The 14,489-nt window shown below is 47.3% G+C and overlaps 1 protein-coding gene across 1 annotated transcript in view; it reads left to right on the top strand.

Annotated features, from left to right (window-relative positions):
* The window catches only part of LOC146349318 (retinal guanylyl cyclase 2-like), a 66,082-nt gene that overhangs the window by 13,445 nt on the left and 38,148 nt on the right, over window positions 1-14,489 (top strand). The window contains exons 8-13 of the mRNA XM_084845390.1: window positions 111-412; window positions 1,865-2,222; window positions 3,890-3,974; window positions 10,450-10,546; window positions 12,608-12,739; window positions 14,279-14,359. Coding sequence (XP_084701516.1) covers window positions 111-412; window positions 1,865-2,222; window positions 3,890-3,974; window positions 10,450-10,546; window positions 12,608-12,739; window positions 14,279-14,359 — 1,055 coding nt within the window. The remainder of the gene's footprint in view (window positions 1-110; window positions 413-1,864; window positions 2,223-3,889; window positions 3,975-10,449; window positions 10,547-12,607; window positions 12,740-14,278; window positions 14,360-14,489) is intronic.

The following is a 14,489-nucleotide window of genomic DNA, read 5'->3' as shown; positions in this document are numbered from 1 at the left end:
TAAAGCTGATCTTTGGTTCAGCAGTGAATTGACACTCCTGCTGACCTTTTCCTTCTTCTCTACAGCAGAAAAAGTTCTGAAAAAATTAACTGGGGTTTCTCTTCTTTCAGTTATAATTCTGTGCATGCATTCCGCACTCATCGGAGGAGAAGACCAGGCTATGTTACTAACCAAAGCTCAGGAAATGGGGCTGACGGATGGGAGATACGTCTTTGTGACGTATGACACCCTGTTCTACAGCCTTCCATACCAAAACCATTCCTACTTCATTCTGGAAAACGATCGCAAGTTTCGAGAGGCTTATGACGCAGTGTTGACTATTACTCTACAATCTGGGGAGAGAACCTTTTACGAGGCATTTGGGGCAGCCAAACAAAGGGGTGAAATAACAATAGATTTGGAACCACAACAGGTGAGCACTGACTATAGTAGAAGTCCTTCGTTACTGTTTTGCTCCAGAACCAGAATGTGCTGAGAGTGACGTCATATCACAATAAACTTGGAAGCATTTTGCCCCTTTTCCATTTAATGAAGACCACCCCCCCCAGACTGGGATGCAATCTGCAGTCGAAGTCCAGACATTTCTGAGCTTGCAGTGTAGTTTGTGGACCCCACAAAATGTTTTTCACAGCATGTGTGCATTTGAAAAATGTGCATGAAAAAATGTGTACTTTTGAAAAATGTGCACGAATACCTTTTAATCAATGGGAGAAGAATGCATACATTTAAAAACGCGCACAACTGATTTGTACAATTGGAAACATGTGGCGGAAATTGCATGTGGATTCTCACGCAAAAAGAATCAAAGAAAGCTTTGAAAAAGGTAGACTGGGGATCTGAGTTTCAGTCAGAACCTGTCAGAACTCTAAAACAGTTACTTATTATGTACCTAAAAGAGCACTACACACACACAAGGGAGGTACCAGAAGACTTGGGGGACCCCCAAAGTTTTGAGATGTACAATTTTTGGGGGTAGAAAAACACCCTAATGGGGGGGGGAGAAATCACAAAACAGCCCCAATGAGGACTGAGTGTGCCTCTTTAAAGCAAGATGGAACAATTCCCTCCCGCAAAGAGGTATTCATCACTTCTCTTGGCCATGGCATCAGTCCCACTTTGGCCAGGTGAATTGGCCAAGAAAGGCAAGGGTCGAGTCAGTGGAGGTCAGTGGGGCAGTGAATCCACTCTGGGTTTCAGTCAGAACCAGTTAGAACTCTAAAAGAGCTATCCAAGGTGCAAACTGGCTCTGACTGAAACCCGGAGCAGATTCACCACCCCACTGACATCGGAGCCACCAGCCTCCACTGCCATGCTGGCTGGGGCTAATGGGAGTTGTAGTCCAAAACATTTGGAGGGCCTCAGGTTGTGTTCTCCTGCCTGAGAGTGATGGAAGCATTGCCTCCGCTCTGATTGGCTTCGGAACAATGTGACATGATGACATAGCCTTATTCTGAAGCCAATCAGAATTGCTTCTTTCCTACCCTCCCTCTAGGCCTTTGGCCTGGGGAAGCAGAGTGCTCGCTCCCTGCTTTGCCAACCTTGCTCTAGGGGATTTCTGGGTAAAAAAAAGGGTGGCATCCCACTGCCTGGAAGAGTACCACCGTGCCTACTGCAAAACAGACAGCAGTGACAAAAGCAGTCTGCGGGTCAGTTTCAAGGAACCTTTCGTTTCCCCCTCCAGCCCTCAGAATTTGAGCTGAACATTCTCTGAAGGGAACTTCTGACTCAGTGGTTTCCCTTAAGCCACTCTCCTTTGGCCCCCACATTGATAGCAGGTGGGAAACTAGCAATGTAGCAGGAAACATTGAGTCAGATGCTTTGCCACATTTGGGGAAGTAGCGAAAAGCTGGCTGTATCTTTCCAGGTCACTCCGCTCTTCGGCACAATCTACGATGCCGTTTACCTCATCGCGAAAGCTTTCACCAAGGCACGTCAGCACGGAACCGCCGAGATCTCAGGGGCCACGTTGGCCCAACATGTCAAAAACCTCGATTTTGCTGGATTCAGCCGCAGGGTCCAGGCCGACAGCAGAGGGCAACCCCTGGCCAGATACGTCATCCTGGACACAGATGGCAAAGGGAGCCACCTCTTCCCCACCTGCTTGCTGGCTGCCTCCTCTGGCCTGGTGCAGTCGCTGGGAAGAGCAGTGCACTTTCCTGGAAGAGGGCCGCCCCCCGCCGATCCCAGCTGTTGGTTTGATCCAGATGTTCTCTGCATTAGAGGTAATGTATGCCCATCCTGCAATTTCCACGGTGCTCTTGACTTGAGTGGGAAGCACTTGGCTGGCATTATCTTCTTGTCACCCTCGCAACAACCCAGTAAAAAAAGAAGAAAAAAAATGTAGCAATCCCTGAGGCATTTGTTTCTTCTGTTCTGTTCTCTGTTGACGATGAAGCAAATTGGTGTATCTCAGCCATATCGAAAGGCTGAACGCTGCGGGTCTCTTTGCTTAATGCCGCTTTGTGTCAACTCTGCATTCTGCCAATTAGAAAAGCCCCTGGGGAATATGCTGAGCTTATCTCAGCAAGAAGAACAAGATAGGGAGGGAGGGAGGGAGGGAGGGAGGGAGGGAGGGAGGGAGGGAGAGGGAGAAGGGGGGAGAGAGAAATCACTTAATATAATTTGAGTTGTATCGAGAGATGCCGGAGGCAGCCCAGAACTCTCCATTGGGAGGGTGGCGCATTGTATTTCCTTGACGATTTGCTGAGCTCTCCGGGGAATTAATGACTTTGAGGTATATTAGTTTGGAGGGAACTTTGGGGGAGAAGTTAACATCTTATTAACATGGGAAACCTACAGGGAGGTGATGTGTAGCTAGGTGGCAGAGCACATGCTTTGCAGGGAGAACATCCCAGCTCCAGTCCTTGGTAGTGCTAAGTAAAAGAATCCCAAGGATTCTTGTATGCAGAGGGTCCCAGGTTCTACCACTGGCATCTCCAGAGAAGATTGGAGACCATTGCTTGAGTCCTTGGACAGCCATTGTCCATCAGCGTAGGCAAGCAGCTGGGAAAGATGTCTTCCGGAAACCCTGGAAAAGTGCTGACAAATTGGAGTAGACAATCACCTGGCAAGCTGGACCAATGTTTGGACTTGGGGGTGGGGGACATTTTTCCTGTCAAGTTCAACATCAGCTTGGTCAAAACCTGTTGGGAACTGCATTTCAGCAGTCGTCAGGGCCTGAGCCAAAAGTGGGCAGGACCAGAGCCCAAGTGGGTGGAGTTACATATGTGGCTCTTACTTTTATTAACTATGTCATCTGGGTGGGTGGGCGAGGGGACACTTGCATCCTGGCAACCCCATTCCCCAAATATGTGGAAGTCCCCCCACACACTGATCAGTTTGTCGTTGGAGGGCAGAGTGAGATGGGGTAAATACTATCAGAAACCAAGAGTGGAGCTGGTGGCTGGCTGTGGCTTCAGGAGAGTCTAGAGGTCCAGGCCAAGAGGCCGAGAGGTCCATATTGGGCCCATGGGCTGGAGGTACCCTATCCTTGGTTTAACCACTTTAAAATGCCTGAGCAGGTTCCTAAGGTGCATCCATAAAGCATGGGTGCAGAAACCCAGGCCTGGGGCCAAATCCAGCCTACCCAGAGTCCCACTCTGGGCTTCCAGGGTTCCTGAGGTGGCCACAACCCCTCCCCATGGCCCCACCTCCTTCCCCTGACCTCCAGTCGTCTGGTGGTTTCCCAGCCTTTGAGCAATTCTCTCTCTCCCGCCCCCACCCCACCATTCTAAAAGATTGAAATGCCTCTCCTAAGGCTTAGTTATTGGCAGGAAGCGCTTTAATGGGATGGTATTTTTGATATTTTGACATAAGTCCAGTGCAGGACTTAGCCTTCATTCCAGTGCAGGACTTAGACTTCATTCTGTTGTCCCTCTTTCCCACCTAGGTTCAGAGCCACCCATTGTCATCTTGGTCTTGCTGCCTCCACTCTCCCTGCTGCTCTTCGGCATGTGCATTGCATACCTCATCAGGTTAGAGCTTTCTAGACCTTCTCTTTCTACTTTTGAAAGGCTCTATCTCTTTCCCAAAGAACAGAAGGACCCCTGACAAGCCTGGCTCACTGACACAGCTCACAACCCCAACACACATCAAAATGGCCAAATCGTGGTCCAACTAAGGGCCAGCGTTGTGCAGTGGCTACAGCATTTGCTCTTCAACTGTGTGCTGGAGGGGTCTAGTGTGTCACTGCTAATATGCCAGAAGAAATTCATTGACCTGGTTCACACGTAACAACAACCCAGAGTACGGGTTGAGTATGCATTGTCGTTGAATTGTAGGTTATCTTTATTTATTAAATTTCTTAATCGCCCATCTGGCTGGTCACCCAGCCACTCTGAGCGATGAACAACAGTACAATTTAAAACAGTAAAATCACACGTTGAAACATCATCTAAAAATACCCTAACCCACCCCAAATGCCTTCCTGAACAACCAAGTTTTCAATGTGTGGTGGAAGCTCATTAAAGAGGGGGCATGGCGGAGTTCCCTAGGGAGGGAGTTCCCTTATGTGTGAACCTTGTGCTATGGTTTAACTACGGATTTTTAACCACAAACAACCCAGAGTTCTCAGCACAACAACAAATCATGGGTTCTCTTTCTGGGTTGTTTGTGGTTAACAACCCATAGTTAAACCATAGTGCAGGGTTCACTCATAACGAAAACCCATGACTCAGTGACAACCCATACCCAACCAATATTCTGGGTTGTTATGTGCGAACCAGGCCATTAACCAAGGACTTAGTAGTAAAGGAGTATGTGAAATAAAAGGGTGTAGATGTATGGTGGCAGTGGAAGTGAATGGGGGGTATCTTCAGATATGGGTGGCTAAAGACAGTGCTGGGCACAGGTTTTGGAGGGCCCTTGGGCAAGACACCTTCAATGCCCCCCTCCCTCAGTGAGTCTACCTTCTCGCCACCATTGTCACAGCTGCTCTTTCTCCTCGTTGCTCCCACTTGCTTGCTTGCCAGGCAGAGAGCAGTGAGCAAGCAGGCAGGGGCATCCTCTCCTCCTCCTCCTTTTTATTTTTTATTTATTATTATTGTATTTATATCCCACCTTTTTTCCTCTTGCAAGGAACCCAAGGCAGCTTACATTATCCTCCTCCTCTCCATTTTATCCTCACAACAACAACCCTGTGAGGTAGGTTGGGCTGAGAGTCTGTGACTGGCCCAAAGTCACCCAGTGAGCTTCCATGGCCAAGTGGGGACTAGAACCCGGATCTCCCGGCTCCCAGTCCAGCACTCCCACCACTACATTATTACATTTATTAATCGCCCATCTGGCTGGTCACCCAGCCACTCTGGGCGATGTACAATGTACAATAAAACAGTTTAAAACAATAAAATTCTACAATAAAAACATTTTCTAAAATACCCTAACCCACCCCAAATGCCTGCCTGAACAACCACGTTTTTAATGCACGACAGAAGCTTCTCCTCCTCCTCCTCCTCACCACCACCATTGCCTGGGCCAGAGCAAGAGTCAGGAGAACAAACGGGCTGCAACGGGGAAGAGGAGGAGAAACTCCAGAGGGCTCTTGTCAGTGGGCCCCTGCCGGGGTGTGGGCCCTTGGCAGCTGCCCCATCAGGCCTACCCATGATGCCGGCCCTGGCTATAGCAATGGACATCCTAGTGAAGGGTGGTCTTCTACGTCTTCCAACAGTGCTCTAGCTTTCACCCCTCCTGTTTCAGTGCCCTTAGCTCCCTGCCAAACCAGGGAGCCAGCCTGGCCCTACCAGGGGGAAGAGGGTGCTTAGCAACGATAGCGTCAGCCACCCTGGCCATTTCTGTATTCCAAAAAGTGGCAGGGCTTCCACAGCCCCACCAAGCAGCACCTCCAAGGTTCTCCTCGGGTGGGAGAGGTGCCATCTCCTTGTGTGTGGCTCCAGATTAATTTTTTCAGTGGGTCGCCGGCCCCTGGTGGGATAAAGGTTCCCTGCCCTCAAGAAGTCGGTGGCCAGAAACAGGTTCTCAGCATTTGTCTGGCTATCCATATTTGAGTGCAAAATCCAGCTGTCCTGTGGTGCAAACTTTGGGGTGAGTGCACCCAGCCTTGGTTTGCTCTGCTTCATTTCCTCATTCCAACCCGGTCATCACCAAGAATCCACTCCATGTTTCCTCCACCGCCTGGCTTGAGAGTTATAACAGCTCTGCACTTGCAAAGGGAGAGTTACAGGGAGGTCTAATTGGTTAATGACTGCTAACCTCGGAAATAAATTGTGCTAAGTAAGTGCTGTGTATAGCAGTCATTATAGGCCAGGTGTTCAAAATCCTCTGATAATTCAGGCTGTGACAGGAGCATACAGGTCTCCTGCTTAACCGTTAACTAATAATAATAACACTGAATTATTAACACTAATGTGAACAAATGCCCAAGGGCAGCGAATCATACACAGCGCAACTAAAAACGGTCTAGGTTAAAGTTTTGTAGAAGCTTCTCAGTGGACAGGGTACAGTTGTGATCTTTGGGTGACGCAGGATGCTTCTTCATTCCCAGCTGAAGAAAAAGTCTGTGTAATTAAGAAGCTTGCTAACCTGGTTGCCCTGTGACCATCATCCATGTTGGATCATACCTGTCTGATAAACCCTGTTGGAGTTGATAGGTTTTTTAAAAAAATATTGTTGTTTTCTTTTATTTTCACAACTCACAAGATATAACAAAGAAAAAGAAGAAAAAAGAGACCATTATAACATTTCAAACATAACATAAGGACTCAAACAATCCTTGAACTTAGAATTCCAACACGTTACGAAAAGTGGCCAATTCTGAATAAGCTTGTTTCCAAAACCTTGTTCTTTATATCTTCTGAAATATGTCGATTTTATCATGTAGACAGTGTCCCAGACCTTCTGGAACCAATCTTCACAGGAGCTGGTGGTTTTTCAGTAAGTGCTCTTAACTCAACACAATGCAGTTTTAAATACTGCTTTGGCCTTTAAAACCCTAAACCAGGGATAGAGAACCCCAGGCTTGGAGATTTAACCTGACCCTCCTTGGGTCAAATCCAGCCCTCCAGGGTTCCTCAGATGGCTGCACCCCCTTTCCTGCAGCCATTGATGATGGTTTGGTGGTTTCCTCTCCTTAGGCTTCAGCTAAAATATGCTGGCATTTTTGGCCCCTCCCCTTTGCCTTTGGCTCCATCCACCACTGGAATGCAGCCCCCCCCCCCCCCGAGCTTCTCTGAAAAGCCTTCAGCCTGAAAGGGATTCAATGTTGCTGCTCTAAACAGTTGGAGCCAGGTTGTTTGAAGGACTGCTGGCACCCATATTTTTTATTTTATTACATTTATATCTTGCTTTTTTCCCCTCTCACAAGGAACCCAAAGTGTCTTACATGGCCCTCCTCCTCCTCTTCTCCGTTTTATCTTCACAACAACCCTGTGAGGTAGGTTAGGGTGAGAGTCGGTGACTGGCCCAAAGTCACCCAGTGAGCTTCATGGGTGAGTGGGGACTAGAACCCGGGTCTCCCAAGTCCCAGTCTAACACTCTAACCACTATACCTGTACATTAAGATTGACATCAGAAGCCTTAGCTGCTGGCCCACCTTTAAGATCAGTGAGACTGGCGGGTACCAGAGACAGGGCCTTCTCAGTAGCAGCCCCTACTTTCTGGAACTCCATCCCGTGGGATGTGTGGTTGGCCCCCACAGTTTGCAGCATTTAAAAAGGCTTCAAAGCCCCACCGGTTTCAAATGGTTTTCAGTTGACATTATTTATTGTTCTTGCTGCTGTTTTATTTAGGTTTTATAGCTGTGGCTCTGAAAAAGTTTTTTTCAGATTGGCTGAATTATATAGCCTTATGTATTGTTACTGTTTTATATTTTACTGTTTTATTATAAAATGACAGTGCTCCACCCTTAAAGGTGGCCTGAAATAATGTTAAATAATAAAATATGATATTATTGTATTGTTATATTTGCATTTTGTTTGCTGCCTTGGGTAGACTTGGTCCATAAAGGTAACTTATAAATACTTAGATATACAAACACTTTTTTAGAGAGCAATCTTATGGCTGCTAGACAGCGGCTACACGGCCATAGGATATGGTGTTTCCCGGAGAACCGACCTCCCCTGACTTCTGTGCTGCCTCCGAGGCAGCGCGGAACAGCCCCGTCCTCAGTGCTCGCGAGAGGAGCGGGAGTGGCAGGAAAGGGGCATGGTTGGGGTGTTCTGGGGAGGGGAGGGCATAGCTACGTGTACGACACATCCAATGTGTCGTACAGCAGCCTCCTTCCCCGCTCCGTGCTCCTGTGGCTAGACAGCCGCAATCGGTCGTCTAGCCAAAAAAGCAGGGCAGGAGAAGTGCGGAGGGAATGATCCCCTCCGTGCTTCTCCTGCCCTGCTTTGGATAGGCCTCCGAATTCGGAGGCGGCCGCCTATCTAGTTAGGATTGCGCCCTAAATCTCTGTCCCCAGCCACTGCCATCTCTGCCCCCTGACCACTTCCCCCAAGGAAATGTAGCCCTCAGGGATGGGAGAGGATTCCCCACCCCTGAGATACAATGGTGGAATGAAATTACCCATCCCCAGTGGGGACTGATTGGGGGGAGGGAGGATGGATCATGCAGAGACGCACCGGCCATCCTCCTTGCTGAGTAGACTTATGAGGGGTGACTTCTTTAATTATCTAATGAATAGGTCTTGGCATCCAGATTGGGAATTTGTGATCCAGGCATTCTCCCGCCTCCTCCCGCCTTCCCACAGCGATGCTCCTGAAAAGAGGGGCGCAAAAGCTGTTGTTATTGCAGCTGGTTCTCCTTGGCACAACCATGATGTGTGCTTGTCCAGAGTGAGGGTGGTCCAGCCCTGCTGGCAGCAGAAAGAAGCCCTGCTTCCAGAATCAATTCAGTGCAGAACAAGATGCTACCAGAACCCCAGAATTGCCTCCTGATTAATGGGAGTTTTTTTCTGTCAGAGGCAGAAAGAGGACCGAAACGGTCCTTGGTTCTTGTGCATCCCACTCACGGCAGAGTTCTGTTGCTGCCACAGTGCCTCCTTCAGCCGTAAATGGAGAGGCCTTCTATTCTTTCTGCAAAGGTGAAATCAGACTGAGTCAATAAAGGCCACCCAGCAATTTGGCTTCCAGATGGGATTTATTAATCCAGAGATGTGCTGGTGGATGAGGGAGGGGAGCTGGGAGCCTAGCTCCCCCTCCTTGCCTTCTGAAAGGGGAGACCATTGACCTTGGCCTTGGACAAGGGTGGCCACTTACACACTGCCAAAACAGAGAACAAAAGAGGACGCTAATCTGCATAACATTTGCATTTGCAAAGGTGTATGTATAAATGCTGTGAAGGTTTGAGGCCTACAGAGGCAAAGGGAAAAAAACGGTCAGGCTTAGCAGCCTGGAGTTTTCTGTTAGGAGGGGATAACCCTGAGAGGAGTAGTTTCATTTCTCCAGTTAAGTGTTAGTATCATTTCTCCCCTTAAGTTCCATTTCTTCAGGTTCGAAGCAGTACTTTCGGTTTTGAGGGAGGAGGGTATATAAAGAAATCAAACGAGCCAGTAAGAGAAGAGACAGCCAGAGCCTGAAGTGAGAGCAGAGCCTGAAGAGGGAGGAGGAAGAAGCAGCCTAGAAAAGTCTAAGGACAGCTAGGGTAAAGGAACTTGCATTTTGTGAGTTTTATTTTCTTCTAATGCCTTTTTTGTATCACTCAGCTTTATTGTGTAAGTACCTTTAGTTGTGATTTGCTAGCTTTAAATTTACCAGTAAACTGTTGTGGTTAAACCCTGTCTAGAGTGTCAATCACCCCATGTCTACAGCCTAAACCCCACGTTACTGGGAAGGGGAAGTTTAAAAGAAGGAATCATAGAATCATAGAATAGTAGGGTTGGAAGGGGCCTACAAGGCCATCGGTGGTACTCTTAAGGAGCCAAGACATCCTTAAGAAGTTGCTCAGGGGGTCCAGGTCATAAGAGGAACCTTGACAGGTGCAAACTTAGAAATCATAACTACTATTTAAATAGAAATACTGTAAATTTTACCATAGTGGAGAAGATTGTGACCAGGTGATGTGTGTGCGTACTCTGTCTGCTGTCCAGGTGCTAACTGTGGATGGGCACCTTCAAGGCCCCCAGCTGCTCTTCCTTCTTAGGGTTCTTTGTCTTTAAACTGGGCTTGGACTGGTCAGTTATTCAAACAGAGGACACCTTCGAGGACTCCTTCAAATAGAGGAATGTAAAATAATGATGGCTTTTTAGCAAATAAGGTGGTATGTACATGTTAATTAATTAATGAATTCTCTAGATGTTGTACAAAACATGGCAACAACCTATAAATAAAAATAAAATCCTAATAAAAACAATCAACAATATAAGACTAATAAACATGCCAACACAACTAAAATGATAGCCAGATCTAAAAGTTAAAACCACATGGCAGGGACTGGAATAATAAAATTCCAACTTGCAAAAAGGATATTTGTGTTTTTATTCCGATTCCTTTTCAGGCACAGCGCCCTCTATCACCAATTCATCAAAGGGTCTAAGAAGTTACTGCTGACTCTGGATGATCTCACTTTTGTACACGCTCAGCTCAGCAGAATGGTAGGTATTAATCTGAATGTATATATCAGATACTGGCTGCAGTTGGCACTGACATTTCACCTAAACTATACCTGAAACAAATTTAGGACCTGCTCTTCAAGTGCATGAAACATATGAGAATTTTCAAAGGAAGTCAAGCAGGGTGGACTAGAATTTAGGGGTGTACGAAACCCCGCTTACCTGGCTCCGCTGGGTTCCGCAGGTGGGGCGAGGTGATCCGTTCCTCCCCCCGGAATCCTTGATGGGGGGGAGGCGATCCGTTCCTCCCCCCCGGAATCCTGCCTGGCTGGCTCTGCTCCGCAGCCAGGCCATGGAGCCACTGGCCGGGCCAACCCGCAGCGGGGCCTCCAGCCGCTGCTGGGCTGCTGCGGACGCAAATGGCGTCCTGCGTAGGGGACACCATTTGTGTCCCTACGCAAGCCCGTGATAGGCTATGTAAATATATACGTAGCCTATCAAGGGCCGGCATAGGGATGCAAATGGCGGCCGCTACGATGGCCACCATTTGCGGCTGCAGCAGCCCGGCAGCGGCCGAAGCTACTGCTGCCGCCGCTGCTGGAGCCAGAGCCGCAGCCAGATAGGCTCCGTTTCACGGGGCTTTCGCAGAGTGGTGGGGCGGGGGGTTCCGTTCCACCACGGATTCCGGGGGGCTGAATTCACTGGAATTTGGCCCCCCTGGGATCCGTGGTGGAATTCTCTAACATCCCTGCTAGAATTGCATTTCTAGACTAGTGCTGAGTTGAATGTACTCCAGGTTTTATTTTTGCCTCAAAAGTAATTATTTCAGTGGGGGCAGTCCTCCCACAACTACTTTTGGTAGTAGTTACAGCTTTTCACAAGCACTCTTCCACACTATTTCCCCCCTTTGATGTTGCTTTGACAGCCATATCCCCCTCTGTTTCATTCCTTCTCAAGTGATCCCAGCCAGTCAGGGATCACATACTGGAATGGATGATATGACAATGCAATATAGCCAAACAAAATTAGCTATGTGGTGATGTCAATAAGAACAAAGTCTATTAGAGTGAAGGCAGTGTTTCCTGAACTGGTCACATAGCTGATCCTAGCCAATCAGGGATTATTCTAAGAATCAAAGAGTTTCTTAGCCTATTCACAATGACAAAATGATGAATTGGGGGCCTTTTTGCTTCTGATGAAGGTTTTCACAAACATGGGTTCCCCATTTTGGATCAGCATTACTCTAGACCTTGGGTTGGATCCAAGAACTGCCTTCCACATGAAGGAGGGACATTCTGTAAGAGGAAAGGCTCCACCCACAGAATGTCCCTCTGTCCATTTCCATGAGCACAGTTGATCCAGCATAAATCTGGATCCAAACCCTGTCTCTTGGCAAAAGCCTAGCCATCTTAAGGTCAGGGGGAGTTTCCTCCAACCATTTCTTCTGATACACTTTCATAGGTCCCTTATCATGTTACATTGGTATCTGTAGTGCAGTGGTTAGAGAGCCAGTGTGGTGGTTAGAGTGTTGAACTGGGAGACAGAAGAGCCATGTTCTAGTCACCACTCAGCCATGAAGCTCACTGGGTGACTTTGGGCCAGTCAATGACTCTCAGCTTAACCTACCTCACAAGGTTGTTGTGACGATAAAATGGGGAGGTGGAGGATAATGTACACTGCCTTGGGCTCCATGGAGGAAAGGCAAGATATAAATGTAACCAATCAATTATAAATAGCATGGCTTCTTCCTGCACTGCTGGGGTAACTTGAGGAGCCCTGGTTCATATCAAGGAGTCTACGCTGTGGCTCCTTCACTTCTTAGGGTAACCCTACTTTCCAGGACGAGTGATGCGGAAATGAAGAGCAGCCACGGTATGACCAAGCAGTGTGGGAAAGAGCATTCACCAGTGTCACAGAGGATCATGAGAAAGGGACAAATGATCATGGCCTCTTGGCTTGGAGGAAACTTTTACAGTCCATCCAAATCATTGTATCAACACTACATAGGAGTGTTTACTACATATTCAACTGCTTACTACATATTCAGCTGTGGTAAGCAGGACATCTTCATCGGTTAACCTCAGGCTACATTTGCTTTCACAGCGGCTGACTCTGGATAACCTCAGCGATTCCAAGAGCAACTCAGAAGGCCGAAGTTTGAGATCTGCAACCCATTCCTTGTCTGTCAAAAGCACAGTTGTGACCTACGAAACCTCCAATGTGGCTGTGTATGAGGTAGTGGGAACCCTGATAAAATATGGTCAAACTGAGTACCTTTGGAGATCCTTCTCTACCTAAACAGACAAAAAAATCTTACAAGTGCTATAAATAAGTGGGTGGGTGGGTAGTTATTCCAGTAGCACAAAGGTGGTTCTCTTACTTGAGGAATAGGAATACCTTGTATGAACATAAACTGACTCCACTGGAAAAACACTGAAGCAATGTGAGGTGCTTTGGAAGTTCTGCCTGAGGTGTTTGATCTGTGATGAGCCATTGACACATGAAAGCCATCGCTTGATGTTGCAGTCATCACCTAATGGCCATGCCTGTATGAATCTGTCCTAAGAATGTCCCTCAGAAGGTAAGACAGCAAAGGCAAAGGTGTGTGAAGGAGAAAGGGGGCAGGGATTCCTTGCATCCAAAGCCATAGGTTGCCTCAAGGAGAAGGGAGGGGAAACAGGTGTCATTCATATTCAAAGCACTGACTATGCTCAGCTGATGTTTCTCATGACTGGCTTAAAACGTATCAATAGGGCTTAAACTTTGAGCTTCCCAGAAGTATTCATAGAATCATAGAATAGTAGGGTTGGAAGGGGCCTACTAGACCATCGAGTCCAACCCCCTGCTCAGTGGAGGAGCCCAAGTCAAACCATCCTTGACAGATAGCTATCAAGCCTCATCTTGAATGCCTCCAGTGTGGGAGAGCCCACCACCTCCCCAGGTAATTGGTTCCATTGTCGTATTGCTCTAACAGTCAGGAAGTTTGTCCTGATGTTCAGCCGGAATCTGGCTTCCTGGAACTTGAGCCCATTATTCCGTGTCCTACATTCTGGGATGATTGAGAAGAGATCTTGGCCTTCCTCTTTGTGACAACCTTTCAAGTACTTGAAGAGTGCTATCATATCTCCCCTCAGTTTTCTCTTCCATTCCTCGAAGTCCGGTTTTAGGACTGACTTTAAAATTCTCTATGTTCATTTTTTTTCAGTTCAAAGGTAGCCAACCTGCCAACTCCTAAATTTGTGTGTGTATTCACTACTGTTTGCAGTTGTTCTTCATTGCTGCTGCTTTGGCAGCCATTTCCCCTTATGTTTTAATCTTCCTCAAGTGATCCCAGCCAATCAAGAATCATGTACAAAGACAGTACAACATCTTAATCAATAAGATTTGGCCATTTCCTGACATCACTTAGGACGCATGAAGCATGTTTAGAGTAAGGACAACGCTTCATATACAGGTCACATAGGTGATTCTAGCCAATCAGGGACCACAGAACGACAAATTCTACACCCATTTCAGAATGTTCCTTGAAAAGCAAATGAAAGAGCTGAGCCTCTTTTTATTCTGATAGATTTTCACATGACTACCACCCATTCACTCCTTACAAGTCAGCTTCATCTCATTTCCCAAAGTGAAATTTGGAAACATTCCACATTGAGGAAGTATGAATCTGAATTGTGAAATGTTGTAAAACCATGCATTTGCGCTTACTTTTGTTTTAGTTCTCTAATTAGCCACCGTCTTTTCTAATCATTCACCTATGCTTTTTCTGCCCAGGGAGACTGGGTATGGTTGAAGAAGTTGGAGTTTGGAACAACCAATGACCTGAGACAGCGTACAACCTGCTTGCTAAGCAAGGTAGGGAAGGGATGAATATTGAACAAATGGTGACGTGCCCATCTTCACAGATGTCTCTTTTTGTGTGCATATCTTCTCTGTGTCCATTCCCCTGTTACCCTCTCACACACTCACCCATTCATATTACTCA

The sequence above is a fragment of the Heloderma suspectum genome, chromosome 3, assembly GCF_057233095.1.
Source record: "Heloderma suspectum isolate Gila_16-S chromosome 3, 16-S_ref, whole genome shotgun sequence".
Taxonomy (NCBI): Eukaryota; Metazoa; Chordata; class Lepidosauria; order Squamata; family Helodermatidae; genus Heloderma; species Heloderma suspectum.
Note: the sequence above shows the minus strand (reverse complement) of the source record. Positions and strands in the feature narration are given on the sequence as shown.